Source organism: Aptenodytes forsteri, unplaced genomic scaffold (genome assembly GCF_000699145.1).
Source record: "Aptenodytes forsteri isolate BGI_AS27 unplaced genomic scaffold, ASM69914v1 Scaffold462, whole genome shotgun sequence".
Taxonomy (NCBI): domain Eukaryota; kingdom Metazoa; phylum Chordata; class Aves; order Sphenisciformes; family Spheniscidae; genus Aptenodytes; species Aptenodytes forsteri.
Genome location: NW_008794492.1, coordinates 290,115 through 312,419, shown reverse-complemented (window position 1 = coordinate 312,419; position 22,305 = coordinate 290,115). Strand labels below are relative to the sequence as shown.

The following is a 22,305-nucleotide window of genomic DNA, read 5'->3' as shown; positions in this document are numbered from 1 at the left end:
CACCAACTAGAAGCCCTTTGGGAGAAGGTCCAAGTTGTTGTTGCCCAACAGAGACACGTTTTGGCATGTTATTTTCTTACTCAAATATTGCTCTAGCCTGATCCCATAGGAGACAGAAAAAAAGACTGCCGTAGCTTTCTATGGGATGGGGAGTATCACACACATGTCAATGCCTGCAGGCTGCATAAACAGGGGGAGGATTGACTATGACATAAAGATGCACTGGAGACTGCAGATAAGGCCTTTTCTTTGACGACACTTAATTACTCTGGCTCAGACAATAAATTTAGACAGATTTTTGATAAAGAATACTTGTCACACCTTCCCTTCTTTTACCCCAGAATAATTCTAGTCTTCATAAACTTTTAATTATTTCCACTTATTCTGGCAAGTCAAAACAGACCACCTAAAATTTTCACTGTTTCTCAATGTTTAAATTATAAGCAGAGAGAGAAATTTAGTCACTTCCAGAATGAGCTTCAAGGACTTCCTGAGCTTAAAATATTATTTTAAAATAAGAAAATACATTTTTCTTGGTGGGGAAAGAGAAAACAGGAGTTTCCAGACCTCATCTGTGAAACAAATCCAGATGGTTTCAAGCATTTGTTTCCTACCATGGCCAGAGCGAACCCAACACTGCTTGTACACACACAAAATTTCAAGCTTGATTTTCAGTAGAAGGGTGATGTGACTTAATGACTGGGAAAGGGTAAAGGGGCTTTGCACCTCTACAAGGAGTGTTTAATTCAGATTGTTGTTCACAGCTGTAAAAGGAAGTCTGCTGTTACAGCAAAGCTGTTTGAAGATCCGGACAATGTTTGTTGGTGACCCAGGTCCTGGTTTTGATGAACAAACATTTGTACCACAAAATCTACCATCAGCATTAGTATTCCTAACGCACTGTTCTTTCTCCAACTTAACGTCACAAACTGTGATCCAGGGAGCAACTTCCAGTGAAAGCAGAGAGGGTTCTGCTTTCATTTCTTCTACAGACGCTGTAACAGAACCAAAGCCATACCACAAACTTTCAGCATCCCAGCTTTCCCTTGCAAAGATAGAGTCATGTGTTCCTTCTCACTTTTCAGGATTCATAATAATTTACAAGGTTTAATTAATATTTTCTGAATGTTTTCAGAAAGATAAAAATAATAATGCATACTATAAAGACAGTCTGCGATGACTTGCTTTCACTTTACTATTGTTTCTATTATTTCCTACAGTGAATACAGAAAGGTAATACAGATTTTATGATTCAGAGAAGGGACACAGATGAGACAAATCTGACAGCTGCACCTTCCAAGAAAGTTAGGTTTACAGGAAAAACACTATGCCCTGTGAAGGAATGTTGTAAATAAATGACTTTGCATTTTGATTTTAGGAGCAGGCTTCAAATACAACCTCACACAACAGGGAGCATAGGGACTACAACCTATGCCATGTCCTTTCACAAAATTCCCAGCGGCCATGACAAAATGACTGCATAAATAGTCCAGCATCTTGGTCCTTCTGTTGTGTCAGGAATAAGGTAGTGAAGATACCGCCAAAAGGACAAAGGTTCTTTTAGTTAACCATTTTTTGGAAGCAGAGGAAGGAAGAAAAAAATATCTCTAGAAGCTTAAAGCTTGTTAAAAACATTTCCAATAACTGGACAAAGGACAGGAGCACAGACATATACTACCAGAAGCAAGAAAACCAGAAAAATAACCCAGACAACAGCTTTTATTAGATTTTGTGCATTACAAGATTATTCTTTGTGGCAAAGTTGCAACAAAGTAACCCCTACAGATTCTTTTCTGGAAACTAAGGACAATGACAGCAATGCCTCAACCTAGGGGAAGATGTCCACATCAACCAGGGTTCATCAGTGGAATGCTACTGTCAAAGACTCTCCAACATCTTAGTATCCAGAAGAGCAGAAAGATAAGATGTGCGTTTGCTTTTGGGGGTAGGGAGGATGTTTACTAATGCACCAGCCTTCACAGATTCTTGCCCTGACTCAGGAAGATACATGTCTAAGGAGTCACTCCACTGAAGTCTACAGATGTACCTGTTCATTCGTTATTTGGCCCTTTAACTGGGAAACTATTCACTCTCAGAAACACCACCATACCTTGATGGGATTTAATAATTAACATCCAAAGCAAACTCCTGAAATAAAGGCCTCATTTATCTCTGCTGCACCACAGACAGCTTCCATCTCATCAAGGCAGGACTTCAGTTAGATGTTCCCAACTTGACACTGTGAGTGATGGATGGGAAATGTCCTCTCAGGCACAAAGAATCCACAAAAACTGAGGGCAAGAATAAAAGAAAAGGGACAAGAAAGGAACCAAGATCCAGCATCTGTTTCTTTCCATACCCTAACCACGCTTCCCAGAAGAGACTGCAGATCAGCTGACAGAAGCACTGACTGCCCCAAAGGTGACAATCACAGAAAGTGAAGGAGGCTAGGTGGTCAGCGTAAGCGGCAACTTTCCGTCACTCCAGTGGAAAGAATCAACCGATGTAGATCCTATGGAAGTCGTTGGCACCAAAGGCAGCATTGCACTTGGGGCACTTACGCTGCCGGGTGTCATAGCGTGTTTTCACGCACTCAAAACAGAAGACATGAAAACACTTTGTGAGCACAGCATCCTTTTTGCGCATGTTACAGCATGGGCAGGTCAGGCGGGCCTGCAAGACAGAAACATTACAGTGAGGGCCCACTGCATTGCACTAGGTATGTTAAAAGATGACTGAAGATGAAGGTCCTTCCATTCCTCATAAGGAGAAGGTGGTTTCTTCAATGCAAGATAGGGCTACAATGCCAGAGTACAGACAAGAGATGTCAAATACTGAAAACATGACTACACAGTCTTTTGACTAAAGTAGAGTTAAAGAGGGAAGTTGATAGAGACAGCTACTCACCTTGTAATCCTTGATTTCTTCCATCAGTATCTCGTCACAGTTGGGAACCATGTCAGGCTTCTTAGTGGTCTCCAGCTTCCTGCGTAACCTAGAAATATCTTCCTGCATAAAAACAAGAGACCAAATAAATGAGCAGTATATTCTCTGTCACAGCTTCTTCAAGGATCAAAGAGAACTAGCACCTGGCCAACAGTGCACCTGGCTAAGTCACTCCACCCATACTTTCATCCCCCACAGTCCAACAGACTTACGGCAGATTACATTATCATCCAGTGCCACATGTATTATTAGTTATCAGTGGACAAGAGACCTGAAAGAGCCAAGACCTGATGAAGCTGAAATCAAAGTGAAACTGGACCCCAAAAAAAAGTAGTGTAGTTGAAACCTACTCCAAGCTCAATGTACAAGGAAACAGACACCAAAGCAGACAGATATTGAAGGATCGTGCATGAGGTATATACCTCAGCCCTTTTGAAGTTGAACATCTCTTTCTCTCTAGTTACTCTGTTTTCCACGATCTCATCCTGGAAGTCATGTAACTTCTTCTGAGCCAGCTCTAGCTGGGCTTTCAGATCATCTGCAAGCTGGGCTGCATCCATGGCCTGAAAAAGAAAACCAGTATAGAAGTAACAAACATGGAAAAAGAGCTCTAGTGATTTCTAGTCCCTCTGCCTGGCAATCCAAGACTGCTCATGGAATACTCCTTGGGCTGCTGTAGATCTATTTCCACAATCTAATTTTGGTACTTCCAAATGGAGTAATTGGAATTACTCCCTAAACATTACTTCAACAGCAAGATATCTTATTATTAACAAGTTCTATAGAAGTAACAAACATGGAAAAAGAGCTCTAGTGATTTCTAGTCCCTCTGCCTGGCAATCCAAGACTGCTCATGGAATACTCCTTGGGCTGCTGTAGATCTATTTCCACAATCTAATTTTGGTACTTCCAAATGGAGTAATTGGAATTACTCCCTAAACATTACTTCAACAGCAAGATATCTTATTATTAACAAGCTCTAATCATTTAGCTTCAACATTCCTCTTCAGTAGAGCCAACCTGCAACGCACGTCACTTAGAAAAACTTATGACCACACAACTCTGTTCTTGTTCAAGTATTTTCAGCCTTCCACCTTCTAACATTTTCTCTACTAAATTGTTCAGAGGCACTTCTATAGCTGAACTAGACAGAACTGCAAGATAAGTGTTTATTTTTAATCATTTTCTCTCTTCACCAGTTCTCCTATCACTTTCTAACTGTCTCTGCACCAATGAATCTATTAGCCAAGTTCTTCCGATACCAAATTGTGATATTAAGCACAAGTGATTGTGCTGAATTCCTCCCCATCTCCTCTTCACAGTGGTATTTCTGCTTTCCTTTCTGTCTGTTTTAATGTTGTTCCTGCACTTCTACAAAAGATTTAACAACAAAGGCAGCATCAACCATAAGACTTAGTCTTACTTTACTCATAACAGACCTACTTTATTGATCTTAGACATTTGTTAAAGGTCTTAGCATTCCCCAGCCATATTTTCCTTTTACGTACCCCATCTTTCCTATAAAAGCTTTGACCCCAGCTAACTTCATCTGGCTGCTGCCTCTTCTTTCACAATAGGTTTCCTTTTAAAGGCACCTTACTTCAGTTCCCTAATCAGACTTTCACAGAAACACCTATGACCTGCTCCTCCTTATCAAAGGAAACATCAGTCTACAATACTTTAATCAGAACTCTCTTCAGGACTCCTCAGCCTTCTGGTATACTAGTCCAAAACCAGGGAATATCCGGTTTGGTAATACCAATGACAGCTAGGAGCCTTCTGTGCTTCCCACAAGACAACTCCATCTTACAATCCAAGAGGAAATCAAGAAATCACTCACCTTGCGTTTGTTCATCTCCAGGGCCTGTGTTCGGAGACCTAGTTCTTTCTCGCCTGTTCCAATACTGCTTTGCAGTAAGTGTTCCTTCTCCTCCAGCTTACGTACAACCTGCAGCTGGGCATCCACCTTGGAAAGGGAGAGAGGAGGTACAGAAGGACTGAAATGCATGCTCTGCAAGTCTTCAGAGTGGTCATTAAAGCTGCATGCTAAAACTATCCCTGCCTCCCCATCACCAAGGAGTACCTCTTCAGCTTGCCTTTTTCTCCCTGAACAGACACACTAGCAGTCTAAGAGCTATATCCAGACCTCTCCAGTGAACACTTTAAAACTTAGCAGTTAAATACTCACAACAAAGATGTCTTATTTTTTTGGAAGGTGGCTTAGAGAATTGCTGCAAGGCAGTGAACAGTTCCACCTTGGTTCCAAGGGTGGTAGAATATATATGTAGAAGTACCATTACAACAGGAAAATGACTTCCCACTTTCCTTCTCTCTCCTACTCTCCATAGCAATGAACCTGTAGGATATTTTATTCTCATACAGCAGTCTCTGTTTCTTACTATGACAGGTCCCTTTGAAGTCTGATGCAGCATAACTAGGTTGATTAAGGGAACGTTCCCCCCTTACTGATTTTGGCAGGGATACAGTTAATTGTCTTCATTATCTTATTATTAACAAGTTCTAATCATTTAGCTTCAACATTCCTCTTCAGTAGAGCCAACCTGCAACGCACGTCACTTAGAAAAACTTATGACCACACAACTCTGTTCTTGTTCAAGTATTTTCAGCCTTCCACCTTCTAACATTTTCTCTACTAAATTGTTCAGAGGCACTTCTATAGCTGAACTAGACAGAACTGCAAGATAAGTGTTTATTTTTAATCATTTTCTCTCTTCACCAGTTCTCCTATCACTTTCTAACTGTCTCTGCACCAATGAATCTATTAGCCAAGTTCTTCCGATACCAAATTGTGATATTAAGCACAAGTGATTGTGCTGAATTCCTCCCCATCTCCTCTTCACAGTGGTATTTCTGCTTTCCTTTCTGTCTGTTTTAATGTTGTTCCTGCACTTCTACAAAAGATTTAACAACAAAGGCAGCATCAACCATAAGACTTAGTCTTACTTTACTCATAACAGACCTACTTTATTGATCTTAGACATTTGTTAAAGGTCTTAGCATTCCCCAGCCATATTTTCCTTTTACGTACCCCATCTTTCCTATAAAAGCTTTGACCCCAGCTAACTTCATCTGGCTGCTGCCTCTTCTTTCACAATAGGTTTCCTTTTAAAGGCACCTTACTTCAGTTCCCTAATCAGACTTTCACAGAAACACCTATGACCTGCTCCTCCTTATCAAAGGAAACATCAGTCTACAATACTTTAATCAGAACTCTCTTCAGGACTCCTCAGCCTTCTGGTATACTAGTCCAAAACCAGGGAATATCCGGTTTGGTAATACCAATGACAGCTAGGAGCCTTCTGTGCTTCCCACAAGACAACTCCATCTTACAATCCAAGAGGAAATCAAGAAATCACTCACCTTGCGTTTGTTCATCTCCAGGGCCTGTGTTCGGAGACCTAGTTCTTTCTCGCCTGTTCCAATACTGCTTTGCAGTAAGTGTTCCTTCTCCTCCAGCTTACGTACAACCTGCAGCTGGGCATCCACCTTGGAAAGGGAGAGAGGAGGTACAGAAGGACTGAAATGCATGCTCTGCAAGTCTTCAGAGTGGTCATTAAAGCTGCATGCTAAAACTATCCCTGCCTCCCCATCACCAAGGAGTACCTCTTCAGCTTGCCTTTTTCTCCCTGAACAGACACACTAGCAGTCTAAGAGCTATATCCAGACCTCTCCAGTGAACACTTTAAAACTTAGCAGTTAAATACTCACAACAAAGATGTCTTATTTTTTTGGAAGGTGGCTTAGAGAATTGCTGCAAGGCAGTGAACAGTTCCACCTTGGTTCCAAGGGTGGTAGAATATATATGTAGAAGTACCATTACAACAGGAAAATGACTTCCCACTTTCCTTCTCTCTCCTACTCTCCATAGCAATGAACCTGTAGGATATTTTATTCTCATACAGCAGTCTCTGTTTCTTACTATGACAGGTCCCTTTGAAGTCTGATGCAGCATAACTAGGTTGATTAAGGGAACGTTCCCCCCTTACTGATTTTGGCAGGGATACAGTTAATTGTCTTCATAGCAGCTCATATGGTGCTGTATTTTGTATTTGGGACCAAAACAGCATCAATAACACACTACTGTTTTAGGTATTGCTGAACAGTACTTACACAACATCAAGACTTTGTGTCTCATGCTGCCCGCCAGCAAGTAGGCTGAGGGTGCACAAGAAGCTGGGATGGGACACAGCTGGGACAGCTGACCCCAATTGACCAAAGGGATATCCCATACCATATGATGCTGTGCTCAGCAATAAAAGCTGGTGGAAAGGAGGAAGCGGGGCGGATGTTCAGAGTTACGGCGTTTTTCTTCCCAAGTAACCATTATGCATGATGGAGCCCTGCTTTCCTGGAGATGGCTGAACACCTGCCTGCCAATGGGAAGGAGTTGAATGAATTCCTTGTTTTGCTTTGCTTGTGTGCACAGGATTTCCTTTAACTATTGAACTGTCTTTCACTCAACCCACCAGTTTTCTCACTTTTGCCCTTCTGATTCTCTCTCCCATCCTACCATGGGGGAGTGAGCAAGCAGCTGTGTGGAGCTTAGCTGCCTACCAGAGTCAACCCACAACACCTCCACCTTTCCCCATCAGTTCTGTTGTCCTCTCTCCTTCTCCCAGGTTACCTGTGTCTTCAGTGTCAAAACTTGGTCTGCCAGCTCCTCCTTCTCCTCTTTCAGCAGCTTGTGGATCTGGTTGGACTTGATGCGTTCTGACATCAGCTTGAAGTTGGCATCATCCTTCTCCCGCAGCTGCTGCATCAGGCGGATGTTCTGCTCCTGCATGTCTTCAAAGGCTTGCCCTGTGACATCCATTTCCGACAGCAGGGCCTCCTCCTCCTGCAAAAGAATCACAGGCTCTGGCAAAACTGCCTCCTGTACCCCCTACAATGACCCTGAACATTTTACTCAGAGACACCAAGCCTAGCACAGATGAAGGAAGATGTCTCAGTATCGCAGAACAGTATCTTCCCAGCAACCAGAAAAGACTGCTCCCTAGAAGTCTGCACCACAGCAGAGATGCCCTCAATTAGAAGGTGTAGAAAAGAGGTGGTCATGTCCACAAGCATTCACAAACTGTGCCTTGTCTGCTGGCAAAACCAGCTGTGACACATTCGTTGCCAGAGCTGCGCAGAAACCGACTCCCAGATTCAGGCAGATAGCTGAATAGCTGTCATACACACTAGGCCAAGAATTCTACATGTGGACAATACAACAGCTTCCAACTGACAGACTGCCGAGCCCCTTAAACTCACTTAGGCCGCTTCAACATTAAAGGAGTAAGTGACAAGATAGAACAGTTCTGTACAATAAGAAAAAGAATCTGAATTCTAAAGAAGTACATGTCAAGTCACTGGCTTGCCTCTCCCCTACTGAGGTGGTCCTGCTCTTTTATCATTATATTAAGCCCTTTTTTGTTGAAGAAGGTATGTCACGGTACCATGCACATGTATTAATTATATGAACTGTGCAGATAATACTTTTAAAAAGAAATTGTAACCTCCTCCCCTAAAGGCTGATCCAGCCATCTCTCCTCTGTGCTTTTCACCTAGGCCACAAACAATTAACCATTCCCCATAACCCCCCACCATGAGTTTTGTGACACCCTGGTGGTGTGGGTTTTTTTTCATCAGTGTTGGTTTTTTTGGGTGGTTGTGGTTTTTTCCCCCCCTTCAATGAACAGGGACAAAACTCACATCTCTGGCACATAGGGAGACGAAATTCCTTCTCTCAGGTAATCTTCCTGGCTGTAACCTGAAGGTAGTTCCTTCCCAGGTGCTCCAGCCAAGACAGAAATCATCAGAAACTACTCACCTGCTTAGCCATGGCTAATTTCTTCTGTAAATACTCAATTTGTTCCTCCACTGCTCGGATCTTGCGGAGGGCATCCTCATCAGCCATCTTTTTACTCTCCTTTTTCTCCTTGTCTTCCAATTCTTTCACCCTCTGCCTCAGTTCTTCCAGCTACAGCAAGGACAAAACAGAAATTACACTAAACACAAGAATGTGGCCTCAACATTGTTAAGAGCCTGTTTTCCGCACAATTGTCTGAAACATTGGAGAAACTGCCTTCAAAGCATGGGAAAAGAAAACTCATCTCATCTTGACAGGACAGCGTGTTACTGGCAGATGGACCATTAAAATGGGCTGCAAGCTCAAGATATGGATTTCAAAACCTCTGCAAATTCCATAGCATCTTTTATCAGAGTAGGAACATTAGTCTCTTGCAGTTGTGTATGTAAGAGTATGTGGACGGAGAGCATCTGCTCCTTTAAGACAGTCTGGTCAAGGACCTTTTTCAATACAAAAAGGGATAATAAAAGGAGGAACCCATAACCAAAACATACAGAGACACAAACCTGACAAATGATAAGGGAGGGAGTGATAAGAACCAAACCTGGTCAGTCACACTAATCAACGAGAGCATGTGAGAGTGTGAGAATGCTTATTCCAGCAAGGTTATATGACTGTGGACCCTGTCAATTGGGAAACTAAGGGGACAGGGAGGGAGGAAGGAGAAAACCAGATACAAAATATACAGAGACACAGACCTGAGAAAACAAACATGGAGACAGAGACAAGAAACAAACCTCCCTAGTCACAATAGCTGATAGACTACGAAGAAACTACAGGCACCACTTCCAGGAAGATCAACCTGGACTTTGCAACTGATAAGACTGTAAACCAGGGGTGGATCCTGGACTGGGAGGGCTGTGGGAATCGATAGAGCTGTATAAACCCAGGAGGGATGTGCAAGGGAAAGGAGAGCAAGGATGAACAAATTGGGGTTAGACAGAGAAGGGTATAAAAGGAGCTAGTCACATGTAAAATGAGGGCAAGTCAGTACACACTTGTCTGGCTCAGCCCTGTGCTTGATCACCACAGCCTGTCCTATCTTCTTGTATCTTCTTCCTAAATATTTTCTGAACTGCCTCTGTGTAATCTAACTCTCTATCTCCTGTGTATATGTGCTGCATGGAGTAAGTGCTAGCTACAAGTGAGACCTGTATGTGAAGAAGGTAAGAGGGCCCAGGATCACAGGGCTACCAGACAGACAGAGGGGCCGTGCTGGTACTTGAGGGGTCTGCGAATGTGTGTGTGCCTGTGAACCTAGAGATTGCTGTGCGTGTGCCCGCACTAGTGACGTTCTGTCTCTACCAGCTGAAGAGGAGGAAGGGGACTTGGCTGTCTATGTGTATGTTTTATGAGTCCTTTATGTACATGCTGTGGAAGGCAGCACCTTGTCTGTGGCAGTCTGACTGGCCGTGTCAGTATCCTCTCTGTGTGTATCTCTCTGGGACATGTGCTCAGCTTCACTACTGGTTGAATCTGCAACTGAGAAAGCAGAAACCATGTCCTTCCGCCTGGGCAAAGGGATCATCCCTTCACAGAGGAGGACACCCCAAAATCTCCCTGTTCATCTCCAGACCATTCCAATCTCTCTTCTAAGTGACAAAGATGAGAAGAGGAACAATCTCCAGTTTTGAAGACAAAAACAACCCAGTTCAGATGCAGAGTATCCGAAAAGAAGTTTTAAGTAATGCGCTAAAGAGAAAAAGGGAAGAGAAATGAGATTTACCTCAGCTTTTGCCTTCTTCTCAGCTGCCATCAGCTGCACTTTGTCTCTCTGCTCTTTGGGGGCAGAACGGTACATATCTAGCAACAGCTTCATCTCCTTCTGGCTCTCTTGGGCCTTCCTGGAGACAGGGAGATAGACAACTGTGAGAACACAGCAGGAAAGTTACGCTGTTACATATCCAGCATGAGAGTCAGAGCAATATTCTCTCCGTCTCCCACATGGTATGCATATGGAGTCATCCCTGGCTCATCTTACCCTGGTAATGTAAAATAGTCAAGGATTACAGGCTGGAGGCTGAGAAGAAACATGTTCAGGCACACGGGTTGAAAAGCCAAGAGAAGTGGGGTGGGGAGGAAACATGTACCCTAATAGTAAGCAACAAACTATCCATCTCTGCTTCAGTACTGATCCAAGACAGGGAAGACTACTGTGCCCTTTATTAATAACCTGCAGCTGTAAAGCTTTACACAATTGTTATGACAGCAACAAATAAAGATTACTTGACCTACACCATGAAGTATCTGGTTTGGTAATTCATGCTTTAGGCTGTCATAGAAGTGTACTACATTGTCCAAATCAGATATAGAGGGTTTCACTTCAGTGAAACTAATCTCATAAGAGCGAGCTACAAGTCATCTCACACAAACACCCCAGTTTGGGCACTACTCAAGCAGGAAAAGGAGGAACAACAACTCTTACTTGAGCTCAGCCTTCAGTTGCTTGATCACTTCAGCCTCCTTCTTTCTTCCATCTTCATGCTTCCCTTTCTCCTTCTCTTTGGACTCTCTCTCCTTCTCAGATTCCTTCTGCTTCTGCTTTTCCCGCTCTCGTTCCTTTTCCTTTTCTTTCTCTTTCTCTCGCTCTCTCTCTTTCTCTTTTTCCTTCTCTCGTTCCCTCTCCCTCTCCCGTCTCTCTCGCTCCCGTTCCTCTTCATCTCGCCTGGCCTTCATTTCATTAACATCTTCAGAAGCAGCCTTGGGGACAGACACTTGGGCAGAAGGATCATCAGGTTCCTGCTTGACCTCTGGAGGTTCCTCCTTTGTGTCTTCAGTGCTGGACTGGGACTGTAAGAGAGCACTACCACTGCGAGAGCGGATCTGTTGTGGAATAGCAAGAAAGAAGACACAGAAGAAAACAAACCATTAAGTTCTTAGCCAGAAATCTACCTTATCCCCCTTCCCTTTTCTTCCCAGATCCATGCTTGCATGCCCCCTCCATAATAGCTACTACTTTTCATGGACCACTATACAGGTACAAAGGAAGACCATTCATTTGGTAAGCGGAAGCAGCAGAGTGTAGAGCTCCACCAAAAAGTACATTGCATCCTGCATGCCATATCAGAAAGGTTGATACTGCAGGCAAAGGTGACAGCATTTCCCCTTCTCCTAAGCACTTTCTGCTCTTTTCTGGCATTTCCTGCTCTGATACCTTGCTCAAGTCAGACTGGGCCTCTCTCAGTTTGCGCTTGTATCTTAACACCTCTCCCTTCAGCTGGTGGTTGTGATTTTGGAGGCTGCTGATGAGATGACGCATCTCCCGATTAATTGGGCCTACAAAAACAGAAACACAACTGTAACAAACCACACTTTTGCCAACCTTCTGCGAGGACTTTCATGGAGATGGAGTACAAGCTAAGTGACAATGACAAAGAACAAAAATAAGACTATTATCATTCTGCCACACAACAGAGCAACACAACACATTTGCAGAAAAAAGTCATGCCAGTTTTACATGCAACCATAAGTCCTTGCAAATTCCCAGTCCTAATTTCCCCTTAACATTTTTTTCCCCACGTTCCCAGGGGAAATGTGTCATGATACAAAAAATCTCTATGATTTAAATGCTACTTTAGAAATAACTTTAGTTCCTCTGATGAAATTTGAAAGTTATTGGTTTCCTATCCAGGTTGTTATTCCAGACTTGTAAATGAATCCCCCCAAAAGTAATTTTTAGTAATGCAAAATACCCTGTCATAAACCAAATTATTAGCAAAACATATGTATTTTGCAGCATCTAAAAGGAATTCAGATAACATGGAACTGGCCTCCCATAAAACATGTGAAGAGCTTTGTTTTTTGAAATAGAGAGCCTGCCAGAACAAGTATTTAAAAATAACAAAGAATCAAACCAGGTATTTTACTGCAATGCAGCCTCTGGTGGCGTTGGGGGTGGGGTGGGTGTTGTTTGTTTGTTTTTAAGCACAGCAGAAAAACTCCATACCTGCTTGTTCATTGGCAGCAAGTGTCTGTTCAAACTCTATCCTCAACATCTCATATTCTTTGCGGACTTGTGCCAGGGTGTCCTCTAGCTGAATCACCTCTGTGCGTAGTTTCTTGTGAAGGCTGACCTCGTCCCTCTGAGGAGTAAGAAGAGGACAGAACTTGGTGCTGTAACCCTGCAGCATCTCTCACCTCATCAACATGAGGTACCAGAATAGATGAATTATTGCCAGGAAGATACATTTCCTGAGCATTCCCAGAGTCACCCAGACCCAGCAGTGATGGTCAATGGGATGACAATGTTCCCTAGCCTGATGGAGCAGAGGTGCTACCTCGATTAGTTCCACCTGGCGCTGGTGTGTGGTGCGCGTGCCATGAAGCAGGGTGCGGGCCTCATCGAGATGTGCCTTCAGCTGGAGACTCTCATTATACAAAACAGAAAACTGGGACTGCATGCAGCGATATTCTGGGGTCTCCTTCACAGCTTCTTCTACTGCTCGTCGCAGCTCAACCTAGTCAGGACACAAGAAAATGCCACAGAAGGAAAAATTATCTCCTTGTCTTTGGTATCTATTTTGCAAGGTAGGAGAACAGTGCATCAAGCTGCCACAAGCAAAGACAAAGTAGAACTTTAGTAGCATTGCTGTGAAGCAGATGCAAGTGATATGCTTCAGTATGAATTTTAAAAAATCTATGCTTTTTCTATATGCATTAGGCTGTTTCTCTTGCATAGTCACATGACGAGTCTTTGATTCTCAGGTTCTGCAATAGTTTCTCTAGAAGATATGAGCTTGGAAAACATGATATACCTTTTCAATGGATTTACTGTAAAACCATAATCACCTAAATCAATAAAGATGGACACATAGAAAAGTATGACAGAAAACTAGAGAAAATACATGTGCAAGTAGGCATTATGTTAGCTTTCTACCAGTAAGTGACATAGTGACTGAAAGCAAGAGAAAGGAGAGAAAGCAGAAGTACAGCATCTGAATTTTCCTTACAAAAAAAAGTTAACAAATGATTGTGACTACCAGCAGTGAAACAGACACATATATACACACATACAGCTTAAGACTAGTTAAGAGAAAGTTGTAAGCCAAATGGTGTTTCTGTCAAAACAAACTCATGTGGATAAACAGAATTTAGAGGTGCCTCAAGACAGTTTCTGGAATCTCATCTCTGAAACTTAGGTTATCAGCTCAGACATTTCTTGTAACAGGCTAACAGATCTACTGATCACTAAGATAAAATTTAGATTATTCTCTATATCATATACTTATCTACTACAGAGTCACAGCTTTTCGTGTTACCACCTTTAAGACGTAAGAAACCCATGCACTGTTTCCTATCTATCCTACCACGTTGGGAAAGATTTAAGTTCATTGACTCTTTCTAGAGCCTAGCTCTCCTACACAAGTTCCCCGACTTTTTCAGTTCTCTGGTTCCACTTGCACGGGGCGGAGGGAAGGCGGAAGAGGGGTCAGTACTTGGAAAGAGGTGAGATTAGTTTTAACCACACATCACTAAAATGTACTGAATAAATCAGAATGGAAAACAGGAAATAAGAAACCATTACAATTTCCAGTGATGACCACATGGTGTCACCAAGTGGTCTTATTCAAGCATAAGTCACATGAACTTGTTAAGTTGTACCTTGTACAAAATATAATCCAGCTAGCACAGAGTAGAATAGTATTAATGAGGTTTTCCAGAGACACAGTACAGCAAGACAGAGGGCAACCAAACACACAAAACACCTTCATCCTCAGATAGGTATAGATGTCTCACCTTGAGTTTTTCATTCTGTGTTGTTACTTCCTCAAGATCCTGGCGTAGTTCCTCCAACTCACTGAGGCGATTCCCAGCAAGCTCTTTATTCTCTTCCAGCTCTGCATTCATCTCCTCAAACTGTTGGGGATAAACCACTTGTAAATCCTACTGTGAATGTATCTACTGACAGTACTAATTAAGTAACTGTTTATACAGTTATAGAAATTACAGACTCAACAGTCAGGTAACATTACCAAGTGAGACAGGGTCTACTTCCATCAGGTCTGTTTCATAAGTAGGAAACTTGTACACAGACAAAATGGCTTGCCCAGAGTCACCCAGATTTGTGGCAAAGGAGGTATCTAAATTCTGTTCCAATCTATGGCCTTACACACAAGCTCTCCTTGACTTCATTTTTCCCCTTGCCCACAACCAAGCCCCTGACATTACCTTGCGGGCATTAATGGTGATTGTGCCCCCATAGAGGCTGCTCCCAGCTCCATAAACCTTGTAACCTTTGGAATTCACCTGCAAAAAAGGCAAAAGATTTCATCAATAGCCAATTAATGACAAGACTGCTGATATAGCATATTCAAGACCAAAGATGGTACTCTACAGATTCTCACAGCAAAGTATCATAAGATGATGTCACACATCTCAAAACTACACCGATTTCTCTGGTTTCCTGGCAAAGAGGATGGTGCTTACTCGTTCCAGAACATCTGCTAAGTGCCGGTTGAGCCTCTGCTCCCTCTTGCGTATCTTGTCAATATCCCACTGAAGGTCATCAATCATAGTCTCCAGAACAGACACCCGGGATTCTGCCGTCTCCACTCTCTCTTGCAGTTTCGAGAACTGCAATCAAAAGAGCGTTTCAGACAGCATATTGAATAGAATCAACGTTTTTCTGAGACTGCTCAGTGTTCATTTTTCTCTTATACATCACACCCTGGATTCATGTGCTTTCCACCCATCTTTTGCTGTGGCGACAGACTACTTAAAGAACTGTCCTGAATTTTACACTGGTTGAATCCCAAGACAGTAATGAAAATAAGAAAAACTGAAAATGGAGAAAGAGCAAGAAGCTGGTAATATCTGGCAGAGTACAAAGGCAGCTACCTCAGCTTATTCAAAGGCTTTTTTTTTTTTTTTTAAATCTTTTCAATCCATGTTCATCTACTCTACAGACCACTGAAGTGCTTGGTTGTCTAACACTGAGCAAGGCCAGCGTTAACACAGTTTTTAAAGGAACTGAAACCTCTGAAACAAATACTGCCAATAACATGGATCCGCTTTTTTAAAGGGTTTTTTTTTTTTTTTTTTTAAATCTTTTCAATCCATGTTCATCTACTCTACAGACCACTGAAGTGCTTGGTTGTCTAACACTGAGCAAGGCCAGCGTTAACACAGTTTTTAAAGGAACTGAAACCTCTGAAACAAATACTGCCAATAAAATGGATCCCTTAATGACTGGGATTATCTTGTAATTAGTGTCATTACACTTTCATACATGATGCAGAGAAACCAAGGAATTTGAAATGACAAGGATGGCACACCAAGTGTCTCAGATGTTTACACAACCACCTTAGCATCACCTTACCACTTCCTCTGCTCTGTTTTCTTTTAAAATTAAATCCATTCAACTCACTGGTTTGGTTATACTCTTCCATTCAGTGATGTAACAAGCAAATCAATCCGAATTACAGAATCTATGAACTACAGAAAATCTATGTACAGTTCTCCACAACAACAACGCTTTCCATAACCTTTGTTCAGAAGGCAACTTTCAAACCATGTTGCTCCTGTCCCTCTCCAAGGCAATAACCTGCTTTCCAAACTATGGTAACCACAAATTATTCTAAGCAGGACCCCAAAGCGGGTTTCTCTCTCTCCTTTTTATACCTCCTGAGACATGATTCGGTGCTTCTCCTGAAGAACATCAGCCAGCTCCTGCAGACGTCCATTTTCATGTGAGAGGTAGGTATTAAGCTCCAGGACTGCTTCTTCCATCAATGAAATATCTGAAAGATGCATAAAGAAAAGGAAATGAACGGAAATCAAGGAAGATTGTTTTTAATTCTTAAAACAGCAAAGAGAGAAAAAAGAAAACAGAAAAGGAAATTTCTGGTTTTAACTTCTGCTTACTGTATCTCTCCAGCAGATGGTTCCCGAGGGTCTGACCTCCAGCCACACAGAGCTTTGACTTGCATTCACTAAGCAAAAGGCTCTGCAGTTTAACATACCACACGTTTCTGACTGTCAGTTACCATCCCCTAATGTCAGAGATCATTCCAATTGTGTCAGTATCAGCAACACAGAACGTGTCCTTGTAACCCAGTGACACCCTAATGCAGATCAAATTAATGCGTAAATCTGCTACAACAGGTGGCTTGAGCTAACATACCAGATGACAATTACAGCAACTGAGTACAGGCTCACATTGCACTAATGCCAATGCTACTACGGAGTTTAAAACTGCCAACTAAGGACAGTAATGCTTTGCCACACCAATGCTAGACTTGCCAGAGCTCCTTGATCAGAGCATATAGAACACTCTGGACAGAAGGCAAACCAAGGATGAGTTGATATTCCACCTAAAATTTCATTCAAAAGATTAAAATTCTAACCTTAAGCTAATGACGTTTTTCAGAGAGTCATCTGAGTGTAAATCGAATCTGCCACATTAATTTTCAGAAGCTAGTAATTTGGCTTTCTTCTGCAGAACTCTGCTTTGTGTTCAAAACTGATGGCTACACTAGGCATACTGAGACATTAGATGGCTACCATTTTGCTCAAAACTCCATGGAAACTGAGGAGCTGGTTATTCCTACAGCTTTTACTAAATTGCAAGTGAGAAGTCCAACATCAGTTTGCAATATTGATTTCACTTCTTCACTTGTAAGCATGAAGCCTTTTATGCAGTAGCTGAGGACAGCTGGGTGATAAGGTTCAACAGTAATCTGTATCTTCTCAGTTGCATGAACACGCTACTGGTTGAAACAAGCCTTTCCTTAGCCCAACATACTGGGCAGAGTTCTCAGCATTCAAATTTAAAGGCAGTTATAATACACTTCTAGCATATAGTACTAGTCTTTATTAGAAGTTTTGGCTATCGAGAGTTTGGAAAGCTAAGCCAATTTATTTTGGAAAATAAATGAGCACGAGAAGGACTGGGCCTTAATGCTTACAAGGCAGAATCATGTCTAAGCTGGGGGTAGATGAGGATTCTTGAGTATCAGCAAGGGATCAGCCACCTTGACCATACCTCCACTATTCAGCTTGTGGGACAGCACATCCACTTTCTCCTGCAGCTTGTCGTACATCGTCACAATCTGGGCAACAGCACGGCGGGAGGACTCTACACGCTCCTGCAGCTGAGATTCTATCTCCTCACTAGTGCTGCTGGCTAGAGTGGCTAGGAAGGAGAATGCTGGCTCCAGTCCTTCACCTGGGAACAGAAAGAGGTGCAAAAAGGTAAATGCGCTCTGACAGGCAACATATCACTAGTCTTTACTATGACAGAGAGCCTCTGTCACCCTTTAGAACGGGACATTAACATTGTCCACAGCTGAAATCCATTTTTTCCCCTGTCCCCAAGCAGATGCCTCACCTCGTTCCCTCTCATCTTTGCGCTCCTGATTACTGTCTGAGTCTGGTTCAGGTTCTGGTACCACCAGTGCTTTTCTTTCAGACAAAAGGTCTCCAAGACCTTGGTCCAGGTCGAAGCGTTTAAGGATGATGCGGATATTTTCATCAAACTGAATGATGGGACAGGCAAGACAAGACAAAGAATGGATGTGAATAAACGGAGTGCAGTGGAACATAAGAAGAGACAAGAAAACAGTGTGTATATATAATAACAAAGCATGTTACTGACCTGATTCCAGTATCGATTGATAATCAGCAGGGAGGCATCATCAGTGGCCTGCCGACGCTCCAGTTTCTCAATGTGCTCCCGTAGCTCATCTTCAATGGCTTGCCGCTGGTCCAGCATTTCTGCTAGTTTCCGGTTCTTGGTCTGTAGGGTCCGGATGTCCATCTCCTCCTGTGCAGAGGCACAAGTCAGGGCACATTGCACACAAGCCAGATCACTGGGCTCATACAGAAGGCAGAGATATTTTTTTTTTTTCCAGATGAAAAAAAGCAAGAGGTTGAGTAGGGGTGTGCAAGGAAGACATACCGTTGAAGAAACACCACCAAGCTTAATGGTCTCCACTGTGGTCCCTGAATCTTCAACCCCCGCCTTCTTCTCTGGAGGTGCAGAAGGGCCAGGCTCTCCAGCTGTCCGTTTATTGCCAATTCCAGACATGGTGGCCGAAGCATATAGACTCCCACCTTCTTTAAGTTCTTCCTGAACATTAAAGAACACTATTAAAAAAACCCAGCAAACACACGCCCACACAATCAACTCAATTTAGGGTTTTTAACATACTGATCCATCATGGTAACAAGATGCCCGACACAGTACAGACCATATAACTCAAAAGGTTTTGGAAAATACTGGTCAAACATTAAGTCTTTAAAGACACCACTAGGATTAGCACTGCAAACAGCAAGCTGATGGGGAAAAAATCCACTGTTCTGTAATGTTAAAATGGAAGCACTGTACCTTATCACGGTCTTTGGAAAAAAATCTTCATGCAGGTTCAGTCTCTGCTTTTTTGATCTCTCTCTGTATTAACAAAAATGATCTGGGTTAGACTTTAACAGGCAACTGAGACTGTGTATATGTGGCACCAGTGCAGTTCATACCAACCAAATTGTTCCTGTTATATCAATGTTCAAAGTCAGTTAAAGTTGAGGGCAGCAACACCTTGAAGATGAGCCCTGTAAGAGCTTACATAGTGATCTTACAAATCCTACGGAACTGAACAGCGATTCTGAGCCAAGGTTTGTAAAGACCCATTTGAAGAGTTTTCCTGTGTAACAGCAGAGACACAGACATGTTTAAAGAGTTCTTATCCCGAGGTTAATGTAATTTGAAAAGCTCTGGACTACTAGTCACAGAATCACAGAATAGTTGAGGCTGGGAGGGATCTCTGGAGACCACCTGCTCAGTGCTCCTGAATAAAGCAGGGTCAGCCAGTGCACGTTGCCAAGGCCCTTGTCCAGTCAGCTTTTGAGTATCTCCAGAGATAGAAACTTGGCAATGTCTCTGGGCAACCTATCCCAGTACTTGATGACCCTCAGCATTAAAACAGTTTTTTTCTTATGTTTGAACAGTATTTCTTGCAGTTCCCCAAAATATTATTTAGCAAAATCACAAATATCTCCTTAAAGGGTTTCCAAAACAAATACAGCAGCTAGTGATGGAAAACGAAACCAATTAGGTCTTCATTAGATGTAAGCAGCATTCTTCTCCCATATTCACTGATGCTGTGCCAACTCAATCCGCAGATCTCTCTCTACCTCTAAACTAAATGAAACCCAGAAGTAAATGAAACGCAGACCATACAAGTAAGATTTGTATTGTTCCATTTAAATCTATAATGGCATTTACAGTTAAACTAAGGGTTACAAACTGAACCTGCTCTTCATTAGATGTAAGCAGCATTCTTCTCCCATATTCACTGATGCTGTGCCAACTCAATCCGCAGATCTCTCTCTACCTCTAAACTAAATGAAACCCAGAAGTAAATGAAACGCAGACCATACAAGTAAGATTTGTATTGTTCCATTTAAATCTATAATGGCATTTACAGTTAAACTAAGGGTTACAAACTGAACCTGCCCGTTCTTATGTATTTGCTTTACTTGAGCAGTTCTACTGAAAGTAATAAAGCTACTGTATTTTTAAGATTAAGCTGGTACACTGCTTTGCCAAATATTATCATTTAACAAGAATTTTAGCTTGGCGCTGCCCTTCACCATATGCAAAATAATATAAAGATGATTTCTAAATGAGTTACTGAAACAGTACATGGTGTTCCTGTAACCTGTCTTTTCACATAAGTACTAAATATATCTCAAAAAATAAATAAAGACAACTTCCACTTAACCATTTTCCTCCTTTTATCAACAGAATTCAGTGGGCATTGATCTTAGCTAGAATGACTAGGCCATTGGAGGGGGTGGGCGGAACAGCTGTCACTAAAAACATCTGCTACCTGTGAGTCCAGTGAGCCACCAGTGACTATTGCCTTTCACAATTTTTGTCCACGGACAAAATATTTCTTCCATTGCCTCTTGATACCATCCCTCACAGCTCGAGCACCTCCTCTCCCCACTACTCACTTCCTCACATACTGTACGCCAGGACCTGACCCACTCAGACCCTCTCTTTCCTTTAGGAACTCAACCTTACCCTCAGTCCCAGGCTATTCACATTCTTCTCTCCCCAAACAGATCACACTGACTCATCAAAGATTGACTGTCCTCCCCTACCAGGGACTCAGCTTCGTCTTAATCCCCCTTCTATGGCTAAAACCCTCTTACACAGAGACCAAAATACACCTCCACCTGGCACTCCCCACACCTACCACTGGCCAAAAGCCATCTACTCTGACCACCATCAATCACCTGTTAAAAGCAAACTTCCCCAGGCCCAATACTTAGCCACTCACCTACAACCCATGCCAACGAACTGCGTTTGAGCCCTTTCACACGCTCGTGGCACCTCTAGTCAAGAAACCTTTCAAAGCTCACCATTCAACCTCCTACACCACCAGCCACATTGCCTTTCACAATTTTTGTCCACGGACAAAATATTTCTTCCATTGCCTCTTGATACCATCCCTCACAGCTCGAGCACCTCCTCTCCCCACTACTCACTTCCTCACATACTGTACGCCAGGACCTGACCCACTCAGACCCTCTCTTTCCTTTAGGAACTCAACCTTACCCTCAGTCCCAGGCTATTCACATTCTTCTCTCCCCAAACAGATCACACTGACTCATCAAAGATTGACTGTCCTCCCCTACCAGGGACTCAGCTTCGTCTTAATCCCCCTTCTATGGCTAAAACCCTCTTACACAGAGACCAAAATACACCTCCACCTGGCACTCCCCACACCTACCACTGGCCAAAAGCCATCTACTCTGACCACCATCAATCACCTGTTAAAAGCAAACTTCCCCAGGCCCAATACTTAGCCACTCACCTACAACCCATGCCAACGAACTGCGTTTGAGCCCTTTCACACGCTCGTGGCACCTCTAGTCAAGAAACCTTTCAAAGCTCACCATTCAACCTCCTACACACACCAGCCACTCTCTACACTTCCATTATTTTTTCGTATAATCCACTGCCCTTTAAAGCTCCCCAAAAACCTGTCGTGGCCACCCATTCAAATCCCAGAGATTTCCCCCAGAGACACCGCCCCATGGAGGGTACATAAAGCTCCACATCACCCACCAGAGACTCCTCTCCACACAGCGCACGAAACCTCCTCCAAACCGCCACTGACTCCCCAAGCACATGTAGGGACCCACTTCACGGATGCCCACAAACACTCAAGGACGTGCCCTAACGCTTGTCCCTCTCTTCCACGCCCAGTGGGGACCCCCACCTTCCTGCCACTGACCCCACGCACACCCGGGAGCCTCCCACACCACCAACCACCGCCCGCGCCCACAGCTGGACACTCCTACTGCGCACCTCCGGGTACCCCGGCGCTGCTCCCCGGGCACCGAGAGCCCCCCACCCGCGCTGCCCCGCGCGTACCTCTGGGCAGCCCCACACCGATGGCTGCTCCCCACCACATCCCCACACGTACTGTCCCTTAGGCCCGTCCCTTCCTCCACGGGTGTACAGTGCCTCCGACCCCGAC

The 22,305-nt window shown here is 43.2% G+C and overlaps 1 protein-coding gene across 3 annotated transcripts; it reads right to left on the bottom strand.

Annotated features, from left to right (window-relative positions):
* Positions 1-1,701: 1,701 nt before the first annotated feature.
* On the bottom strand, positions 1,702-19,210 carry RNF20 (ring finger protein 20). 3 transcript variants are annotated; one of them, XM_009290953.1, is made up of 20 exons: positions 19,146-19,210; positions 18,717-18,887; positions 18,414-18,581; positions 18,147-18,294; positions 17,802-17,984; positions 16,439-16,557; positions 15,245-15,391; positions 14,987-15,064; positions 14,555-14,674; positions 13,096-13,275; positions 12,765-12,900; positions 11,973-12,094; positions 11,244-11,641; positions 10,545-10,662; positions 8,780-8,929; positions 7,592-7,804; positions 6,328-6,453; positions 3,369-3,509; positions 2,908-3,009; positions 1,702-2,673 (listed from the first exon to the last, which is right to left on the bottom strand). In XM_009290953.1, the coding sequence occupies exons 2-20, from the start codon at positions 18,843-18,845 to the stop codon at positions 2,497-2,499; spliced, it is 2,955 nt and encodes a 984-aa protein (XP_009289228.1). In that variant the 5' UTR covers positions 18,846-18,887; positions 19,146-19,210; the 3' UTR covers positions 1,702-2,496. The 3 variants fall into 3 exon arrangements, with proteins under 3 accessions (XP_009289228.1, XP_019330581.1, XP_019330582.1); XM_019475036.1 differs by having other exon boundaries at positions 18,717-18,904; positions 19,146-19,209; XM_019475037.1 differs by having other exon boundaries at positions 18,717-18,883; positions 19,146-19,209.
* Between the last annotated feature and the right edge of the window lie 3,095 nt (positions 19,211-22,305).